The 22866-nt window shown below is 49.2% G+C and overlaps 1 protein-coding gene across 2 annotated transcripts in view; it reads right to left on the minus strand.

Annotated features, from left to right (window-relative positions):
• The window catches only part of Rap1gap2 (RAP1 GTPase activating protein 2), a 277672-nt gene that overhangs the window by 227963 nt on the left and 26843 nt on the right, over positions 1–22866 (minus strand). For both annotated transcript variants that reach the window (XM_045158300.1, XM_004667836.2), the window contains exon 2: positions 20435–20470. In XM_045158300.1, coding sequence (XP_045014235.1) covers positions 20435–20457 — 23 coding nt within the window. In that variant the 5' untranslated portion in view covers positions 20458–20470. The remainder of the gene's footprint in view (positions 1–20434; positions 20471–22866) is intronic.

Here is a 22866-nt window from a genome sequence, read left to right on the forward strand (position 1 = left end):
GATTACAGGCATGCACCACCACACCTGGTCCCGTGTTCTTTTTCTAATAGTCATTTCTATGGATGAAAGAGACAAAAGAATAGGATCAAGACATGATTCTAGGACCTTAACTTTAATTTTTTTTTTTTATTTTAGAGAGAGAAAGAGAGACAGAGAGAAAGAGAGAGAGAATTGGTCGGTGAGGGCCCCAGCCACTCCAATCAAACATGTTTGCTCTACCTAGTGGGCGTGTGTGACCTCGTGCTTGCCTCACCTTTGTGCATCTGACTTATGTGAGCTCTGGAGAGTCGAACATGGACCTTTAGGCTTCGCAAGCAAGCACCTTAACCGCTAAATTGTCTGTCCAGCCCCAGTATCTTAACTTTATCTATGAATTTTATTTATCTGTTTGTTTGTTTTTTGTTTTGTTTTGTTTTGTTTTTTTTGCTTGTTTTATGTTTTTCTTTTTCGAGGTAGGGTCTCACTCTAGCTCAAGCTGACCTGGAATTCACTATGTAGTCTCAGGTTGGCCTCAAACTCATGGCAATCCTCCTACCTCTGCCTCCAAAGTGCTGGGATTAAAGGTGTGCACCACCACGCCTGGCTCATTATCTAATTTTTAAAAAGCTCAAATGATAGGCATCATAGCACACATCTTTAACCCAGCTAAACAGGAGGCTAAGGCAAAAGAATTACAAGTTCTAGGCCAACAGGGACAATATGCAAGACTTTCCTGAAAGAAACAGAAAAAAAGGAAGGAAGGGAGGAAGGGAAGTCAAATATTTAAGCACAACACAATATTACCATGTGATCCAACAATTCTACACCCAGATACACGCTGGAAAAGACTCAAAAGCGGGGACTCAAATATTTGTACGGCAGTGTTCACAGCATCATTATTTACAAGAGTCATGGGCAGAGACCACCCAGCTGTCTGCCCACAGAAGCATGGCTAAACAAAATGCATGCAGTTCTCATGGATGCTACAACATGGATGAACTAGGAAGGCATTATACTGAGAGAAGTCAGATACAAACGTACAAGTAGGGCAGGATTTCACTTACATGAGGCTTACAGAGTCATGAAACCCAGAGAGGCAGACAAAAGAATGAGGACGCCAGAGGCAGGGAGGATGGGGGTGTGGAATTGATGTTCAATGGCGTAGAGCTTCAGTTTGGGACGATGAAAAGGTTCTCGTGATGAGAAGTGGTGATGGTTGCACAATGCACAGGTACTTACTGCCACTAAGTGGTACACTTAAAAGTGGCTAAAGATGGGCTGGAGAGGGCTGGAGAGATGGCTTAGAGGTTAAGCGCTTGCCTGTGAAGCCTAAGGACCCCGGTTCAAGGCTCGATTCTCCAGGACCCATGTTAGCCAGATGCACAAGGGGGCGCACGCATCTGGAGTTCCCTTGCAGTGGCTGGAGGCCCTGGCAGGCCCATTCTCTCTCTCTCTCTCTCTATCTGCCTCTTTCTCTGTCTGTCACTTTCAAACAAATAAATAAAAATTAAAAAAAATATATTAAAAAAAAAAAAGATGGGCTGGAGAGATGGCTTAATGTGGTTAAAGTGCTTGCCTGCAGAACCCAAGAACCTGGGTTCAATTCCCCGGTACCCATGTAAAGCTAGATGCACAAGGTTGTGCATGTATCTGGAGTTCCTTTGCAGTGGCAAGAGGCCCTATCATGCCCATTCTTTCTCTATCTGCTTCTTTCTCTCTCTCTTAAACAAATAAATAAAATATTTTTAAGGTTGGAGAGATGGCTTAGAAGTTAAGGTGTTTGCCTGTGAAACCTAAGGACCAGGTTTGATTCTCTAGTACCCACATAAGCCAGATGCACTGGGTGGTACATGTGTCTGGAGTTCATTTGCAGTGGCTAGAGGCTGTGTGCCCGTTTTCTCCCTCTCTCTCCCATAAATATTTTTTTAATTTTTAAAAAATATTTTTTAAAAAAACTGCCTTGGGCTGGAGAGATGGCTTAGCAGTTAAGGGGCTCGCCTGTGAAGCCAAAGGACCCAGGTTTGATTTCCCAGGACCCATGTAAGCCAGATGTACAAGGTGGCACATCTGTCTGGAGTTCATTCCTTGTAGGGGCTAGAGGCCCTTGCATGCCCATTCTCTATCTGGCTCTCTCTCAGATAAGTAAATAAATAAATAAAATATTTTTTAACTGGCTAAAGAGAAGCCAGGCATAAGCTACATGAGTGGGTTCTAGGTAAGCCTGGGTTAGAGAGGCCATGCCTCAAAAAAAACGTGGCAGGCCAGGAGTGGTGGCGCATGCCTGTAATCCTAGTACTTGGGAGGCAGAGGTAGAGGATCGCCGTGAGTTCAAGGCCACCCTGAGACCACATAGTGAAATCCAGGACAGCCTGAGCTAGTGTGCGACACTATCTTGAAAAAAAAAAAAAAGTGGCTGAAGAGATATATTTTGGGGTTAGGGATATATCAGTTGATAGAGTGCTTACCTAGTATACACTAGACTCTGGGCTCAATCTTTAGCACTGTATAAACCAAGTGTGGTGGTACACATCTGTAATGCCAACACTAGGAAGAAACAAGCAAAGGATTAGGAGTTCAAGATCATCCTCAGCTACACAGCAAGTTCGAGGCCAGCCTGAGATACATGAGATCCTGTCTCAAAAAGAAAGTGTATTTTATGAAGTTATGAAATTTGCAGTAAAATGGATGGATCTGGAAAGGATTATACTGAGGTAATCCAGGCCCAGAAAGCCAAATATCACATGTTCTCTCTCATATGTAGATCCTAGCTACACAGGATTGGACTTCAGTGTGAGTAGGAAGAAAACTCAGTAGCAGAAGCCAGTAAGCTAGAAAGGAGATATAAAGGGAACAGAAAGGGAGAGGGGGACTTAATAGGATGGTATTGTGTATATGTAAGCAGAAGAACCGAATAATGGGGGTGAAAAGGCCTAAGTGAGGTCAGAAGAAGAGACTGAGTAAAGGAAAGGTGGAGGGAGGGCTAATAAAACCCCAAGAGGATATAAATAAATCATATGGAAACTTACTTTTTTGGACAATGGAACACGCAGGAGCCATAGATTGTTACTAGAAAAATTTCAGTGCCAGGGATGGGACACCTTCCAGTGAGTTGTTGTCTAGGGAGGTCCATGATGCTCCCAAAACATTACAGGCCATTGCCGAGGCCCTTGGTTTCCCACCAGGAATAGATGGTAAGACCCTATTACTGAAGACTCCACATACTTGGGCTGCAAGGCCACTGAGAAACCCTGCTGGAAATGAGCTGATAACCTTCTCCATGTAGACCAGCTGACAGAAAGCTAGAAGAAGCCATTCTGCATGCAGCTCAATGGAGAGAGAGAAATCACCAGTGAAGATAATCAACAGTGAAGATAATCAAGCCTTAGATTTGGTCAGCCAGGCCAAATAAGCCAACAGGTGCAATAGTGGCATGTCTGTTATAGGGGAAACCAACTGCCCGCTAATTTGACTGGAGGCCCGCTCTATGGGAGGGAATATAGCCCTGATACTGAAAACCTACAACAGAGGTAGTTATGAGCCCTAGGGGTGTAACAACTGCTGATGTCTGGCTAAATGCATATACTATGCTCATCAAACTTCCCAGTAAGCACTTCTCTTAATGTTCATACTCATATATTAATGCTACTCTCACTTTTGGTTAGAGAACCTTCTCTTTTCAGATGGCAGTGACCTTGGGATGACTCAAAAGGCACCATGATGCTGAGAAGAAGTGACAGAGGAGGACTCAGCACTGAAATATCTCTATCACACCTTCCAAGGCTCAGGGTCCATTGCAGAAGAGGTGGCAGAAAGAAGGTAAGAGCCAAAGGAAGGGTAAGACTCCTTACAACGTGCTCCTCCAGACACCAAATGGCCTGGATATCCATGACCTCACAGTGCCTGACACTTCCTACACAAGACCATCATAACAGGAAGAAAAGATCATGACATCAAAATAAAAGGGAGACTGATTGGAAGGGGGAGGGGATATGATGGAGTGGAGTTTCAAAGGGGAAAGTGGGGGGAGGGAGGGAATTACCATGGGATATTGTTTACAATCATGGAAGTTGTCAAAAATAAATTAATTTTGGGCTGGAGAGATGGCTTAGCGGTTAAGTGCTTGCCTGTGAAGCCTGTGGACCCCAGTTCGAGGCTCGATTCCCCAGGACCCACGTTAGCCAGATGCACAAGGGGGCGCACACGTCTGGAGTTCATTCGCAGTGGCTGGAAACCCTGGCACGCCCATTCTCTCCCTCCCCCACCCCTCTCTCTGCCTGCCTTTCTCTCTCTCTCTCAAATAAATAAAAAAATAATAAATAATAAATAAAATAAAATAATTTTTAAGTGTATTTTAATACATATGTTTTTATTACAATAAAAAATGGTTTTAGGCTGGAGAGATGGTTTAGTGGCTAAGGCACTTGCCTGCAAAGCCAAAGGACCCAGGTTTGATTCCCCAGAACCCATGTAAACCAGATGCACAAGGTGGTACATGCGTCTAGAGTTCATTTGCAGTGGCCGAGGGCCCTAGTGCACCCATTTTCTCTCTCTCTCTAATAAAAATTTTAATTGTTTAAAAAAGGATTAGTTGGGCATGGTGGTACATGCATTGAATCCTAGCACTTGGGAGGCTAAGATAGAAAGATCGCTATGGATTTGCAGCCAGCCTGGAGCTACAGAGTGAATTCCAGTTTATTAAAAAAAAAAAGTTGGAGAAACAAAGTAAAATGTAACTGTCAGCTGGGGGAGGTAGGTCAGTAGAACAGTACTTGCCTAGCACAGATGAGGCCCTGAGTTTGATCCTCAGAACCACAAACAAAACAAAATAAAACATATAAACAATGACCAGTCTTGGGTCTTGAGAATCCAGAGGTTTGCCATGCCCTTGTCCTTGAATGGGAAGGAGGGAGGGAGGGCAGGAAAGAGCCTGAACATGACAAGAGGTAGAAAAAGCCTCAGAAGGCAAGACGCTCTTGGAAACTGGCTCAGGCTTTTTCATCTTTTCCCTCCTCCTCCTCCTGTTTTTGCTGCATGGTGGTTACTATGGAAACAAGGGGCACCTTGAGCTCCCAGAGCTCAGCCCAGGTGCTGTTAACTCCAGGAATAAAATCAGCGGGTGAGTAAAAGCAAAGCCCTGGTCTCAAGGCTCTGTGTACACATATGTCTGCCCTGTGGCCCCATCTACCTAATGACTTTAAGTCACGCATGTGCACACATCTGCCCTCTGCAGCAGACCTGGGTAAGTGTGAACAATATTCTAACTTATGCATACAGGCATATGTGTATACATTCGCAGGTAAGTAGGCATGTCATGTGATGTGTGTGATCACACAGCCCAGGGCCATTGTCAACAACACCAGAAATATACTAAGACAGGTGGCATTTGTCAAGCATTGTGTATTAGGCACTGTCCTTAAGGCATCATCTGAATGTAAACCTCACCACAATAGTACAAATGTAACACTATTATTATCCCTAGATACAGAAACTAGGGCACAGAGAGGCTGTGTGGTTACTTGAGGTCACCCAGAGCACAAGGACCTAACCTTTACTCTGCAATGCGGGGACAGCAATTTAAAAAGAGGTTCCAAGACAACAGTAGCCTGGCTGCACCATAAGCACCAGCCGCGGGCAATGCCCAGGTTTCTTGGGCCCCACCCAGCGTGATGAAGCAGAATCCCCCAGTCGGACTCAGGAAGCTGCGTTTTAACCCAGTCACCAGGATGGGCCACCACTGTTCCAGCCTAGACTCCAGGTCCCAGCAAGGTGAAGACCGGGCTGTCCCTCCTAAATTCTGCTCCTGAGCCCAGAAGTGGGCCAAGGAAAGTCCTCAGCACAAAGCTCCTCGACGGCAAAAGGCATCTGCTCGTGGTGATGCCGAGGGGACAGTGGCTGTCATCTCACACCTCCTCCTAGGGCAGGGCCCCAGAAGTCAATTATGTGGCTTTGTGGGCTGCCAGGCACGGATTTCCGCCCACTCCACCCTCTCAGAATGAGCTGGCCGTGGGGCGGAGGTTCACGCTCTGGTAACTTGCTGGTTCACAGCTCAGCCAGAGGTGGGGAGTGGACAGCTAGCTCACCTGGGCAGCAAACAGGAGGCTCCCACAGGCTCAGACCTCCAGGGAACAGAAGACAGACAGAAGCCACCTGACTACTGCAGCAGGGGAAGGGCTCACTATGACCTGTGAGCCCCAGGAAGGGGACACCAAGTGGGTGTGGAGTGGAGGAAGCAAGTCTAGGCTGGTTGTGGAGGGAAAGGCGGGTGTACAGTAGGCTTGATGCTAACGTGGGAGGGGGAAAGGCGTCTGTGTAGGTGGAGGTGCTGGGGTTAAAGGTCAAAAGAAGGCACAAATGCAAGTAAACGAAATAAAACTAGAAACTGGCTGAGGCAGAGAGGTTAACTAACTTGCCTAAGGTAGCCCAGCTGGTGGAACCAGAGATTTAAATAGAGGCAGCCTGAATCCAGCTCCAACAAACTAACCACTAAGATGGGGTTCACTGGTTGGGATCCTCTTCCTGCATATATTTGAGAATGCTACAGGTTTGTACACCATTGCCCCAGAAGTTCAATAATATCTGAGAGACACTTATTTTTTGTCACAACTAGGAAGTGAGTTGTTGACCCTTAGTGAGTAATGGCCAGAGATGCTGTTAAACACCCTACCATGCCCAAGACAGCCCCCCACAACAAGGAATTATTCAGCCCCCATGATGATTCAAACCCTGGCCTGGAGTGATGCACTCACATGGAATCCAAGTGAATCTCCAGCCCACTGACCATCACCACACTTGTCTGTCCCTTGGGATAATGGTTCTCAAACCTCACTACACACTGACTGAAGTCACCCATGGGCCTTTAAAAGATAGAGGTGCCGGGTAGCACTCAGACTTTCTGATTACACTGCTGTTAGTGTTGTTCTCCTCCCAGGAGATAAGATCTTCCTATGTACTGCCCAGGCTGGCCTTGAACTCGTGATCCTCCCGCCTCAGCCTCTGGAGTGCTGGGATTACAGACCTGTACCACTCTATCAGATGATACCAAATGTAAAGCAGTTTGGAGTCCACAGCCTTGGAGAAAAGAGCAAGGATCTAGACATTGGCTGTGGATCCAAAGACAATCAGTAAGTACGGCATAAAGAGAGGTTCCTGGGAGACACACCAGTATGATTGCCCACCCCCCACCACAGAGGTAGGGGGTATCCCCGGAACAGCTCCCAGAAAAACAAGCCAAGGTGGGGTCAGCACTAACGAGATCTACGTACATGAATCTCGTTCCTTAAAGCAGGACAGACCCAGAGCAGCCTCTGGCTGAGGAATTAGTCAGAGCTGGCAGACAGCAGAGGAGGTTCACTGGGAAGCCTTCGTCAATGTCTAGGCAGGAGATAATGGGCCTAAACCAGGAGGCAGGAGGACCAAACCCCTATGACTCAGAGGCAGATTCTTAGCCCAGAGATAGAGGACACACTGCATCTGAAAGGGAGAAAAGGTTAATTGAGAAGGAGCCAGTCTGGGAACAGAGCCGGAAATGATCAGGCTCTACTGACAGAGACAAGAGCAGCCAGCGGAAAGATGACCAGGCGAGAGTCACTAGGGAGTCAGCCACAAAGAAGCAGGGCAAAAACTAAGGAGGGTGGCACATCCAGAGCTGAGGTGGTCTGCAGAGGCCCCTGGGCTGAATGTGGCCTGCAAGACAGGCCACATGCTGCTGTTTTCCTACTTCTTGAGTTAGTTGTCAAGATTTTGCCTAAGACTGCGGCTCTGCAGTGACTCTTATAAAGGTGGGTTGAGCCCAGATGTGGTGAACCAGGCCTGGTGGTACAGGCCTGTCATCTCAGCTACTCTGGAGACTGAGGCAAAAGTATCAAAAGTCCAAGGATTGCTGGGAAAGTTCAAGCCCAACCTAAACAACTTAAGATCTTGTCTTCAAATTTTACAAAAGGGGGCTGGGAGATGACTTAGTAGTTAAAGGTGCTGCCTTGCAAAGCCTGAAGTCCTAGGTTCAACTCCCCAGCTTTCAGATAAAGCCAAACAGATATTTGTTTGTAGTGGCAAGAGACCTTGGCACACTCATACACACACACACATGTGCGCGTGTGTGACATTTTTAAAAGAATTTTTTAAAGGGCTGGGGAAGTAGCTACATGGTAAAATGCTTACCTAATAGGCAAGATCTTGGGTTCAATCCTCAGAACAACAAGAAAGAAAGAGAAAGAGAGAGAGAGAGAGAAGGGGGGTGGAGAGATGGCTTAGCAGCTCAGGCACTTGCCCGCAAACCCTAAGAACTCATATTTGAATCTCCAGGTCCCATGTAGCCAAACACACAGTGACACAAGCATGCAATGTCGCACATGCACACAAGAGGGCTCACACATCTGGAGTTCATTTGCAGCGCCTGAAAGCCTTGGTGCACCCATTCTTTCTCTATCTCTCCCCCCCTTCTCTCTCTCGCTCTCAAATAAATAATTTAAAATTTTTTTAAATAATAAAATTTTTAAAAAAATAAAGAAAGTGATGTGAGCAACATTAATGCAGCACGTCTGAGGGCCAGGCTCAGTAGTGGCCACTGGGACCTTTTACATAAGGCACATGCTTGCCAATGTCCTCAGGTCCCCTCCCTATGGTTCGGTCCCTGCAGGCATCCAGATCCATCTCCAGAAAGAAGAGATGAGGTACAAAGTTGGAAAGAGATGAAGAAGGATGACCAGGGAGAAACAGCAAAAGCCCGGGCTAGGGCCAGCGTGTCTGTCACAGACAGAGAGCTGGCCGCTCCCATCCTGGCACATGTGTCAGTTAGGAACCTTGCTTGGGTCTCAGTTCACTGACACTATGGAGGGTGAAGCCCAGGATCCCTGGCTATTCATCCTCATGTCCATGGGGCTCCTACAGACTGCCTAAGGAAATAAGACCCTTCCAGAAAAGCCCAACAAGGTATTGAGGAACCCTAATACAGTGACAGATTCAGGCTGGTCAGCCAGGGGAAAAGAAGACTCAGACCACAGGAGAGAGCTGCCTTCCAATGTCTGCAGAGCTCTTGGGAGGAAAAAAAAAAAAAGAATTCTCCTTGTGTAGGAGGAGGGATAAGGTTAGATTATGCAATGGCAGTTAAAGAGATTCCAAGTGAAAATAATGGTCAGCCTTGAATATGTAGAGCTGTAGTCCCATAAACTAGACATCCTTAAAAGGTACTGAGCTCCCATCACTAGAGATAACCAAGTTCAAGCTAAGTGCCTACTTTCAGAAGCATGGGAAATTCATATAATGGCCAATTTGACTTTCTTACTTCAAGCCCTAGGACTCCAGGACTCCAAGAATCTGTGTATCTCTCCTGAAAGCTGCCTTCTTTTCCCAGTGCTCCCAGGGACTACACACTGGACTCTGCTTTCCAGAAACTCCTAGATGGCCCAGACAAAGCACAGAATGTCCACTTTCTTACTCCTCTTGACCTTTACTGGGACCACAGTCCCAGCAACTCCTGCCATGCACCCCTCTAATCCTTGTCAAAGGCCCCTGGTGGAGGGCTCCTAGCCCAAAGCCAGAGGGGCCACCTATATCCCCTCCTTTACTCCCAGAGGAGCCAACAGGAGTGACACTACTGATGCCTCTGAAGCCACCAGGGGTCTCTCTGATGGCAGCTGGGAGAGGGGTGTCCTGACATATCCCTGGATCCACAGTGTGTGGGCAAGAAGCACAAAGGGTGCAGAGTCCAAGGGTCGGGGGGATAGAGCCTTTCTCCATAACCTAGCATAGCCCAGCAATTCTTGCCCAACCCTGGGCAAGTGCAGGTCCTCCAGTCTCCTCTTCTCAAGATCAAGAGAGCTTCCCACCCAGACCTGGACAGGGTTCTGGGCCTGGAAGGTCTATAAGGAAATTCAATGGCAGGTCGGGGAGTACACATGGTTTCAGGGAGCTGAGAAAGTCGAAGGAGGCCACAGGGAGGATTGGGCAGCACTGGCGGCCAGCAACATGCATCTCCATCCAAGTCTCCTGCATTCCTGTCTTTGCACCCTCACCTCTTGTACCAACACCACTGATTGTGTCCCGTTCCACTCCACAGATACACTAGCCATGTGGAAGACATCTTCCCAGGACTTCAGAAATAAACAAAGCACCCCTGCCCCCCATCTTAGAAGATCCCCAGTGCCAAGGACCCATCGCCCATCAGCAGCCACCCACCAGCCCTGAGCAAGTCCCAGACTATTGTCCGTCCACCCAGAAATCAAATTACGGACTCACCAGGGCTTCCTGGGCATGGCTGGCACCAGCCGGAATGAGGGCTGGGAGTACACGGGTCTCTGGAGTTTGCAGAACTTGCTGCCCAGCAAATGCAACTCCAGGTACGTCTCCCGTGACTGGCAATGAAATCAGGCCACAGCCCAATTGCCAGCTAAGCGCCCGCCTGCCAGTGCTTCTCCCTGTAGCCACTCACGCCCCAGACTGAGATCCCAAAACAGACGTGTTCGTGGTTACCATAGGAACTTGTTAAAGCCAAAAAAGGCACCACACAGGCACCCACATGGGGCCTGAAAGCTCTGGTCCACCTGCATAGGTGAGTACACACATACACACACCTCTACATGATCACACACACCAGCTCAGAGCCTGTATGGAAGAAATCAATGACCTAGGGTCCAACACTGGGCACAGAACAGGCAGGCTCTGCTAGGGTCCCCTGTCTGCCCAGTGTAGCAGCTATCAGTCACAGGATACTCACCTGGAGCTCACCTGCTGAAAGCACTCCAGGGGCTGAGCTAGGTGGATCCTGAACCAGGCCCAGCCTGCTGTGTCTGCAGAGCCAGGGAGAGGGCACTGCCTGTTGCCTCCCTGCCACCCACCAGCTCCCCAAGCCCTCTGGATGCTGCTCCTCTCCTCTGTCCCCTTCTACTGGTTAGCATGGATTAGGGTCAGGATACAAGACAACCATGTGGGACAAAGAATGGAGGGGCAGTGAAGTTTTATATTCAGAACCTCACTACTTCTCTTAAATTACCCTAATTCCTAAGGTCCTTCTTCATCTCCACAAAGAGAACCCACATCCACCCAGGGCTCACTACCCTGCCCTGGCTTGCAGCCCCTGCACAGTCTCAAGTTTGACCACTCACAGCCTTGCTGAGAGCCCTTGCATCATGCCCAGCCCTCCTACGCTCTGAGACACAGGCTGGTCTGCCTCCTCCCACCAATCTGTCTGACAGACACCCACCCCAAAGGTCCTCCCACCTCACTGCCTCCCACCTCACTGCCTCCCACCTCACTGCCTCTCACCTCACTGCCTCTCACCTCACTGCCTCATACCTCACTGCCTCCCACCTCACTGCCTCTCATCTCACTGCCTCTCACCTCACTGCCTCATACCTACTGCCTCCCACCTCACTGTCTCTCACCCTCACTGCCTCCCACCTCACTGTCTCCCACCTCACTGCCTCCCACCTCACTGCCTCTCACCTCACTGCCTCTCACCTCACTGCCTCCCACCTCACTGTCTCTCACCTCACTGCCTCCCACCCTCCCACCTCACTGCCTCCCACCTCACTGTCTCTCACCTCACTGCCTCCCATCTCACTGCCTCTCACCTCACTGCCTCTCACCTCACTGCCTCCCACCTCACTGTCTCTCACCTCACTGCCTCCCACCCTCCCACCTCACTGCCTCCCACCTCACTGCCTCTCACCTCACTGCCTCATACCTACTGCCTCCCACCTCACTGTCTCTCACCCTCACTGCCTCCCACCTCACTGTCTCTCACCTCACTGCCTCCCACCTCACTGCCTCTCACCTCACTGCCTCCCACCTCACTGTCTCTCACCTCACTACCTCCCACCCTCCCACCTCACTGCCTCCCACCTCACTGTCTCCCACCTCACTGCCTCCCACCTCACTGCCTCTCACCTCACTGCCTCTCACCTCACTGCCTCCCACCTCACTGTCTCTCACCTCACTGCCTCCCACCCTCCCACCTCACTGCCTCCCACCTCACTGCCTCCCACCTCACTGCCTCTCACCTCACTGCCTCCCACCTCACTGTCTCTCACCTCACTGCCTCTCACCTCACTGCCTCCCACCTCACTGTCTCTCACCTCACTGCCTCCCACCCTCCCACCTCACTGCCTCCCACCTCACTGTCTCTCACCTCACTGCCTCATACCTCACTGCCTCTCACCTCACTGCCTCATACCTCACTGTCTCTCACCTCACTGCCTCACACCTCACAGCCTCACTGCCTCACCTCACTGCCTCACACCTCACTGCCTCATGCCTCAGTCTCACACCTCACTGCCTCCCACCTCACTGCTTCCCACTTCACTGTCTCTCACCTCACTGCCTCACTGCCTCTCACCTCACTGCCTCTCACCTCACTGCCTCCCACCTCACAGCCTCCAACCTCACTGCCTCATACCTCAGTCTCACACCTCACTGCCTCCCACCTCACTGCCTCATACCTCAGTCTCATACCCCCTGCCTCTCACCTCACTGCCTCACACCTACTGTCTCACACCTACTGTCTCACACCTCACTGCCTCACACCTCACTGCCTCACACCTTGCTGCCTCACACCTCGCTGCCTCACACCTCACTGCCTCACACCTCCCTGCCTCACACCTACTGTCTCACACCTCACTGCCTCACACCTTGCTGCCTCACACCTCGCTGCCTCACACCTCACTGCCTCACACCTCCCTGCCTCACACCTACTGTCTCACACCTCACTGCCTCACACCTTGCTGCCTCATACCTCGCTGCCTCATACCTACTGCCTCATACCTCATTGCCTTACACCTCACTGCCTCCCACCTCACTGCCTCCCACCTCACTACCTCATACTTCAGTCTCACACCTCACTGCCTCACACCTCACTTCCTCAGACCTCACTGCCTCACATCTCACTGCCTTTGCTGTGCAGTGATGCAGCAGTGCCTCTTCCTCTGCTGACCTCACACAGCCTAGGAGACAGCTCAGGCATTCCCCAGATCTCCAGAAGCCCTTGTTACGCTCCATGGCAACTGTCTGTGCATCTGTCTTCCTGTGAGGCTGAAAGCTGCCATGGGAAGACTCTCTTTTTATCTGTCCTCACCCCACCCCTGGTCTGGCACTGGATTGGGCATATGTAGATGTTAGTTGAACTGACTCAACCTTCCTCCCCCAAAATATGTCTAACTTCCCCTGTCCTTGACATGCCCCAGGAAAGGCTCAGCAGATGCCCTAGAATGTAGGAGAGGAGCTTAGATGAGTCAGACACAGAAAGTTCTGGAACATCTTTATGGGGCCTTGAGGATTCTTATAATCCACAATAAAGATCTACTAGCCAAACATGGAAAAATGGACTGACTGCAGCCCTCAACCAATGACAAGAGCCATTTAATTGGAATGAAAGCATGGACTGCAGAGCAATGGGCTTTCTGGAAAGAAGTCTTAAGACAGACACCAGTGCCCAGACAATCGGCCCTGACTCCAGCCTCACTGCCCCTCCATTGACAATGTGACTGGTGGACACCATGAGTACCAGGACAGCAGATGTCTGAGAAATTCATTACCCAGATTTTATGCCTAATTCTTACAGGCTGGCTGTGGATGTCTTGGGTTCAAAGGGCTGTATCACAAGAAGTGGTGCCTTCTCAAGGTGGCATCACCTGTTCTGCATGGACAGCTGTCTCTAGTGGGTTTTCATAGGAATAGCTACACTGATGTACTGCCTGCCTCTGCCTGACATTGTCACCTGCTTTCTGACAGAATTTGAAGTCTTAGCTGCCTAAATAAGAAACCCAGAATAGAGGTGGCGTTTTCTAACCAAACCATGGCAGCTGGAAGGCTGCCCTAGCTAGGTCTCCCCTTTTCTTCCCTAAGGAAGAAACCGATGGGCAATGCCACACTTGGCCCCATCTGTGCTCTCTGCCTACCAGGGATACAATTTCTAGGGACCAAGACTGAGCCATACAGTTGGGGATCTCTTCCTATAAAACAATGGATTCAGACATAATGCTGCACTCCAGCAATAGGAACCGGTTGCCCTGAGCTACCCCCATGCTCCCTTGGTACCTGTGGCTCTTGGGCAAAATAGACATCTTGGGCCAAAACCATGCAACACACACACACACACACACACACACACACACACGTACGTCTAACAAAGAGACCAGCATCTCAAAGAGAGAACAAGAGGATAGAGAAGGCATCCATGCTCCCAGCTCAGGGACACTCCAAGCCAGACGCCAGGGATTTCCTCTGGGGGAACATGAGCTGACTATGATGTAAATGCTTTAGACAAGGACCTTGACCCAAGTCTGTCCCCAGAACCAGCTGGAGATGGGGGATCCCATATGCTGAAACCTCCATCTGAATCCATCTACTTGCCACTGCCTTTTTCTCTCCTAGAGTGTATGTTCTCATGGTGGGCTAAGCATGACACACAACTGAATCATCCTGCAAATCTGGACTGAGAACCTGCTTTGTGCCCACATCGTATCAGCTCTTAGGGAGCCAAAAGCAAAAGTGGCAGCCCCTGCCCCAGACACACATGTGTGCAGGTTTTACTTGCTCAGCAGCAAGCATCATCATGGTCCTGAAAGAAATACAAGAGGACATAAGCCAATGCTGGGATGTGACTCAGTGGCAAGGCCTTAAAGCTAAGGGATCTAACTGTCCCATTAACAGATGGGAACACTGAGGCCCAGTGAAGTTAGTCTGGGGCCTTCTATCCCACACCTCAAGCTTCTTTCTTCTGCATGGTACTACCACTACTGTAGTTAAGACTTTGCTTCTGGGAATCCACCTCATTCAGGCATTATAGGCCCCTCTCAACCTTGGGCCTCCAGCAGGAAGATTGGCACTTGGGGGCCAGACCTGTGATTGAAGGAGTTTTCTATGGCTAAGGACTCCCAGAGTGGAGACCCACTCAATTCCACTCTGCATGCAACAAAATATACAACTGGAATTCAAATCAAAATGCATCCTTCCCAGCTAATGACCTTGAACAAGTTTCCTAACCTCTCCAAGTGTCAATCTTCACATCTTTCAATCCTAGAAGGCAATGGTCCCTTCTCTGTACAGCGGCTGCCAAGCCTCGGCAAAGAGGTGTGATGAAATCTCAGAGCAGAGAGCACACTCAATACGGGGGAGGGCAGACCCTGCCTTCAGAGTTGCATGCCTCAGGGACTCCTCCTAGAGTTACATAGCCGACTATCTTTATGTGAAGAACATTGGGTCCCTGAGGAAAGAGCCAGGATAATCAGCCAGGAATATCTGCTGCTCACCAGAGAAGTGGCTGAACTGCAAAAGGAAAAATGCCTCAACCAACAGGGGCAGAGAGAGGAAGCCTCTTGGTGTGGAGGCAGAGGCTCTGGAGGTGATTTGGCTGCTCAATGACCTGCCAGTGAGCAGAACCACATGGGTACTGGGGAGTTGAACCCAGGCCATCAGGCTTTGTAATTTTGTGTCTTTAACCACTGAGCAATCTTTCCAGCCCCTCTTTTTCACTTTCTTTTTAAAAATATTTTATTTATTTATTTATTTGAGAGAGAGAGAGGAAGAGGCAGAGAGAAAGAGAGAATGGGCACACCAGGGCCTCCAGCCACTGCAAATGAACTCCAGATGCATGCGCGCCCCCTTGTACATCTGGCTTACGTGGGTTCTGGGGAATTGAACGGGGTCCTTAGGCTTTGCAGGCAAATACCTTAACCACTAAGCCATTTCCCCAGGCCTTGTTCACTTTCTTGATAGTGTCCTTTGCAACTCAAAAGTTTGTAAGTTTGTCATCTATTTCTGCAGTGCTAGGAATCCAACACAAGGCCTAACACATACTAGATAAACATTTTACCACTCAGCTACATTCCCAGAAAAAGGTTTTAACTTTTTTAAGTTTTAAATTTTGAAAAAGCTTAATTTGCTTATTTTTATTGTGGTTGCTAATGTTTTTAGTGTCTAAAAAGTTATTTCTAGGCTGGAGAGAAGGCTTAGCAGTTAAGGTGCTTCCCTACAAAGCCAAAGGACCTCAGTTCAATTCCCCAGGACCCATGTAAGCCAGATGCACAAGGTGGTGCATGTGTCTGGAGTTTGTTTGCAATGGCTGGAGGCCCTGGTGCACCCATTCTCTCTCTTTCTCTCTGCCTCTTTCTCTCTCATTCTCAGAAAGAAGGAAGGAAGGAAGGAAGGAAGGAAGGAAGGAAGGAAGGAAGGAAGGAAGGAAGGAAGGAAGGGAGGAGAAAGACAGGAAGGAAGGAAAGAAGGAAGGAAGAAAAAGAAAAGAAAGAGAGAAAAGTTATTGCTGTACCCAAGGTCACAGAATTATACTCATGTTTTCTTCTAAAAATGTTGTAGATGTTTGTTTGTTTTCGAGGTAGGGTCTTACTCTAACCCAGGCTGACCTGGAATTCATTCTGTAGTTCCAGGCTTGCCCTGAACTCAAGGCGTTCCTCCTACCTCTGCCTCCTGAGTGCTGGGATTAAAGACGTGACTGGCAGGGAGAGAGAATGGGCATGCCAGGACCTTTAGCCACTGCAACTGAATTCCAGATGCATGCACCACTCTGTGCATCTGGCTTTCCATGGTACTGGAGAATTCAACCTGGGTCATTAGGCTTTACAGGCAAGTGCCTAACCACTGAGCCATCTCTCCAGCCCATTTTAACTCTTACATTTAGGTCTCTGATCAATTTTGACTTACTTATCGCCTATGATATAGAAAGGAAACCAATTTCAATTCCTTCATTGTGAGTATCCAGTTGTTCTTATGCCATTTGTTGAAAACTTATTTTTCTATTAAATTGTTTGCACTACTGATCAAAATCATCTGACCATATATGTGCTATGTGCCAGTGTGCATATATGAGTGTTCATATGTGTGGGTGCACATATGTGTCTTCCTCAATCACCTTCCACCTTGCGCTTTTTTTTTTTTTTTTTCAAGGTAGGGTCTCACTCTAGCCCTGGCTGACCTGGAACTCACTATGTAGTCTCAGGGTGGCCTCGAACTCACTGTGATCCTCCTCCTACCTCTGCCTCCCAAGTGCTGGGATTAAAGGCATGCACTACCACGCCCAGCTCCACCTTGCTTTTTGAGACAAGGGCTTCCACTGAGCCTAAAACTCACTAATTTGGCTAGACTAGCTAGCAAACAAGCCCCAGAGATGGGAGTATCTCCACATCCCCTGCACTGGGATCACAGGCACATGCTATCAAGCCCACTTGCACACGGGTGCTGAGGATCTGAACTCAGGTGTATGGCAAGCACTCACCCTCTGAGCCATCTCCCCAGACTGAGGTCTGTTTCTGAACTCTAAATTCTATCCTACTGATCTACAGTAGCTCTAAGCTGATAGCACGCCATCTGTAGCTTTGTGGTATGTTTTGCAATCAGAAATATAGTCCTCCAACTTTGTTTTTCCTTTTCAAGTTTATCCTTGAACTTCCATGTGAATTTTGGAATCAACTTACCAATTTCTGCCCTTCTGCAAAGAAACCAGCTGGGATTATGATAGACTAGGGTTTCCTGTATCTGGTTCAATCCCTCCTGAACTCTAGCTCCAATTTCTCCACTTAGGTGCTGTAGGCGTGGCTGGGATCCTTTCCCATCCTCTGTCTAATGATTACAGGAAGTTTTTCTTTCTTGCAATCAAGAAATCCTTACAACTAGAGATACAGTCCACCACCCTATCCAAAACTACAATTTCCACATTATCATCGCTGTGCCTACATCCTCAGACTGCTCCCTAGGTACCCAGAGACTCCATTGAGGACCCTCTCTCAACACTGGCCCATATATCCAGCCCTTCATGCCACCATAGCTCCCTTCCAAAGGTTACAAATATTATCACTGAACCCTTAGTTGCAGTTTAACTAGATGTTCCAAAACAGCCTCAAAGAAACACTGCACCCACTCCATCCCCTTTAGCAACTCTACTTCATCCCTCGCATTTCATTCAATACGCCGAATCACCCCTAGGAGACTCTAGGGAGGCTAGACATTATTGTGACTGTTGGTCAAAATATATGGAACCTGAGCCAGGTGTGGTGATGCACACCTTTAATCCCAGTACTCAGGAGGCAGAGGTAGGAGTTCAAGGACACCCTGAGACTACATAGTGAATTCCAGGTCAGCCTGAGCTAGCGTGAGACCCTACCTTGAAAAACATATATATGGAACATGAAGCTACTTGGGAGGCTAAGGCAGGAGAATCACAAATTCAAGGTGTTGTGGACCTATTCTCTGGACATGGCATGACCATTGCCATCTTGAAATCAGAACAACATTACCTATATAAGACCCTCCCAAGACTGGCCCCTAGCGTTCCCTCATTTAGTGGAGCAAGGGCACATGAGTTAGCAATGAGTGGCTTACAACACAGAAGACCTCTCACAAGGTCCCACCCCTCGTTTGAAGATACAAAAGCAGTTAACAGTTATGGGGGGAGGGGCTTTTCTGTCATGGTATAGCTATCTGTAAGTTACCTACACTCTTATAGGTAACCCCTCAACCACGTAAGTAACCCTAATTAAACTCCTTGGTTCACCATTACAAACTTGGGTGGAATAATGTCTTTGGTCTGTCATTGATGCCCTATAGCATGAAGAGATATTGTTTACATTGCCTAAGAAAAAGTTAATCTGAGAGCAGGCCAGCTTGGGCAATTTAATGAGATGAGACTCTGTCTCAAAAAATAAAAAGAGGGGACTGGAGAGATGGCTTAGCAGTTAAGCGCTTGCCTGTGAAGCCTAAGGACCCCGGTTCGAGGCTCAATTCCCCAGGACCCACATTAGCCAGATGCACAAGGGCATGCACGTATCTGGAGTTCATTTTCAGTGGCTAGAGGCCCTGGCCCGCCCATTCTCTCCTCTCTCTCTCTCTCTCTCTCTCTGCCTCTTTCTCTCTGTCTGTCACTCTCAAATAAATAAAAATGAATAAAATAAATAAATAAAAAGGGGGCTGGAGAAATGGCTTAGTGGTTAAGGCACTTGCCTACGAAGCCTAAGGACCAGGTTTGATTCCCCAGTATCCATGTAAGCCAGATGCACAAGGTGGCACATGCATCTGGAGTTCTTTTGCAATGGCTGGAGGCCCTGGCACACCATTCTCTCAAATAAATAAATAAAATATTTTAATAAACTTTTAAAAAATATTTTATCTATTTACTGGAGGGGGACAGATAAAAGAATGGGCACACCCTTGAACTCAGAGCTATCCTCCTACCTCTCCTCCTCCTGAGTGCTGAGATTAAAGGCATGCACCACCACACCCAGCAGAGTCAGAGAACGGGCATACCAGGGCCTCTAGCCACTGCAAACTCCTAGGCCCAGATGCATGTGCCACTTTGTGCATCTGGTTTTGCGTGAGTACTGGGGCATCGAACTCACAAGCGCCTTAACCACTGAACCTTCTTTCCAGCCTGGAAATTTCTTCCCTGACCCCTACCCTGGAGGTAGGGTATCATTCTAGCCCAGGCTGACTTGGAATTCACTATGTAGTCTCAGGCTGGCCTTGAACTCACAGCAATCCTCCAACCTCTGCCTCCCAAGTGCTGATATTAAAGGCGTGTGCCACCACGTCCAGCCTGGAAATTTCTTTTTTATAATACTACTGTGTTTATTTATTTGAGAGAGAAAGAGACAGAAAATCGGCGTACCGGGGCCTCTAGCCAACTGCAACAAACAAACTCCCGATGCTTTCCACTTTATACATCTGGCTTTATGTGGGTACTGGGAAATCAAACTGGAGTCATTGGACTCTGTAGGCAAGCGCCTGAACCACTAAGCCACCTCTCCAGCCCTAGTGTGGAAACTTCTTAAATTTGGTTAACTCTCAAAAGAGAAGGAATTAGAATGTAGCCCACTTGATTGGTAGAAGCACCAGGGAAAAAGGAATAAAGGGGTGAAGGAGAGGAGAGCAGGGTTCCTGGACAGAGGTGGCCCTGCTTAGGCTCATCAGACAGACCAGCAGCCATGTGGCAAAACTAAAGCCCATAGTCCCTAGTCCCAACACTTCTGGTGTGGAAGCCTCAGGCTAGGCTGACCAGGACATCATGTCAGTAACCGATGACTCAGTGGCCAGCTGATTCCATGCACACATGGCTCTAGAGCCTTGTGTCATAATTTTTCAAATAGATTGGAAATGCCAAAAAGATGCCCTGTTAGAATTGGGCTTCACGTAAAAATTAAGTGATTAAAAAAACTCCTTCTTCTGGCTAAATGTATAGCCTGAAAGTCACACCCACCATCCTCCTTCTCTGAAATAGGAGATTACTAGAATCCTCCCACACTTGGTGCTGGTACCTGCCGTTTCCACTCCCTCTGCCTTTCTCTGGACAGCCAGGATTCAAGAGTCCCATCCAGTCTCCTTCAGGGCAGAAGTTCCCTAAACTGAGCCTGAAATATAACAATGTATTTCGTGTAACATACAGCAAACAGCCCCAGATGGAGCTCAGATCTGTGGGATGTCATTTATGACCTCTATAGAACAGGAAGTGGCTACTTACTTGACCTTCAGGCCGGCCAGCATGGTCTTGTCGATCCTGCCAAGAGAAAAGCAAAGGCCTCAGTCAGTGTGAACCTAATGGCTTCCTTCTGCAGCTGCAGGGGAGAGGGTCCCTAGGCTGACCCAAACTGGCACACTCTGCAGGGACAGGTGTTACAGCGCAAGTTTTCCTCCAGCCCAGGAAGGAAAGACCGAGTCCCACGAGACCAAAGGTCACACATACCTCCATGAGAGGGGTTCTAGTAGTCTCCCTACATTAGAGATGAAAGGTGAGATCTCTGGCCCAGTGTGACTAAAGTCTTAAGCCCTGTTTGCAACCTCTCCCCTTGACTAGTGCTACCCCATGAGGGGACCTTGCCGCCAGAGGCACTAGTCATTGGCAGGGGACAATCCACACCTCAGTCTTTCCTGGCCTTTGGCTTTGGACAAATACAAGCACCCCTCCCTCTCCGGAGCTGCCAATCTATCAGACAAGCAGACTCCACTCCTGGGACAGAGGCTGACAGCTGGCTCCAAGGACAGCAGACAAGGAGCGGGGAGACGGGAGGATTGTGTTCACAGCAGACTTCCAGCAGCCACTCCCCACTCCTGCCTGTGCCTCCCTCCCTGGCAGAGGAGGCACTGTGTGAGCTTCTACTTTTATCCCCGCATATGTCAGTCCTTATGGTTGGAAAGGGAAGTCCCTTCCCTCTTCAGAGACAGAGGGGCTTCTCTCTTGCTATCTCAGTCTCTTATCATTTAGGGGTCATGGTCATTATCATAACCAGTATCACTACCATCACTATCATCATCATCACCACCTGTCTCACCATCACTACCAGCAGCATCACCACCTATCTCACCATCACTACCAACGTCATCACCACCTGGGTCACCATCACTACCAACGTCATCACCACCTGGGTCACCATCACTACCAGCATCATCACCACCTGGGTCACCATCACTACCAGCGTCATCACCACCTGTCTCACCATCACTACCAGCAGCATCACCACCTGGGTCACCATCACTACCAACGTCATCACCACCTGGGTCACCATCACTACCAACGTCATCACCACCTGGGTCACCATCACTACCAGCGTCATCACCACCAGTCTCACCATCACTACCAGCAGCATCACCACCTGTCTCACCATCACTACCAACATCATCACCACCTGGGTCACCATCACTACCAGCGTCATCACCACCTGTCTCACCATCACTACCAGCGTCATCACCACCTGTCTCACCATCACTACCAGCAGCATCACCCCCTGTCTCACCATCACTACCAACGTCATCACCACCTGGGTCACCATCACTACCAGCGTCATCACCCCCTGTCTCACCATCACTACCAATGTCATCACCACCTGGGTCACCATCACTACCAGCGTCATCACCACCTGGGTCACCATCACTACCAGCGTCATCACCACCTGTCTCACCATCACCACTGGGTCACCATCACTACCAACGTCATCACCACCTGGGTCACCATCACTACCAGCATCATCACCACCTGGGTCACCATCACTACCAGCGTCATCACCACCTGTCTCACCATCACCACTGGGTCACCATCACTACCAGCGTCATCACCACCTGGGTCACCATCACTACCAGCATCATCACCACCTGGGTCACCATCACCACCAGCGTCATCACCACCTGGGTCACCATCACTACCAGCGTCATCACCACCTGTCTCACCATCACTACCAGCAGCATCACCACCTGGGTCACCATCACTACCAGCGTCATCACCCCCTGTCTCACCATCACTACCAATGTCATCACCACCTGGGTCACCATCACTACCAGCGTCATCACCACCTGGGTCACCATCACTACCAGCATCATCACCACCTGGGCCACCATCACTACCAGCGTCATCACCACCTGGGTCACCATCACTACCAGCGTCATCACCACCTGTCTCACCATCACCACTGGGTCACCATCACTACCAACGTCATCACCACCTGGGTCACCATCACTACCAGCATCATCACCACCTGGGTCACCATCAGTACCAGCGTCATCACCACCTGGGTCACCATCACTACCAGCGTCATCACCACCTGTCTCACCATCACCACTGGGTCACCATCACTACCAGCGTCATCACCACCTGTCTCACCATCACCACTGGGTCACCATCACTACCAGCGTCATCACCACCTGGGTCACCATCACTACCAGCATCATCACCACCTGGGTCACCATCACCACCAGCGTCATCACCACCTGGGTCACCATCACTACCAGCGTCCTCACCACCTGTCTCACCATCACTACCAGCATCATCACCACCTGGGTCACCATCACTACCAGCGTCCTCACCACCTGTCTCACCATCACTACCAGCGTCATCACCACCTGGGTCACCATCACTACCAGCGTCATCACCACCTGTCTCACCATCACTACCAGCATCATCAC

Source organism: Jaculus jaculus, chromosome 9 (genome assembly GCF_020740685.1).
Source record: "Jaculus jaculus isolate mJacJac1 chromosome 9, mJacJac1.mat.Y.cur, whole genome shotgun sequence".
Taxonomy (NCBI): domain Eukaryota; kingdom Metazoa; phylum Chordata; class Mammalia; order Rodentia; family Dipodidae; genus Jaculus; species Jaculus jaculus.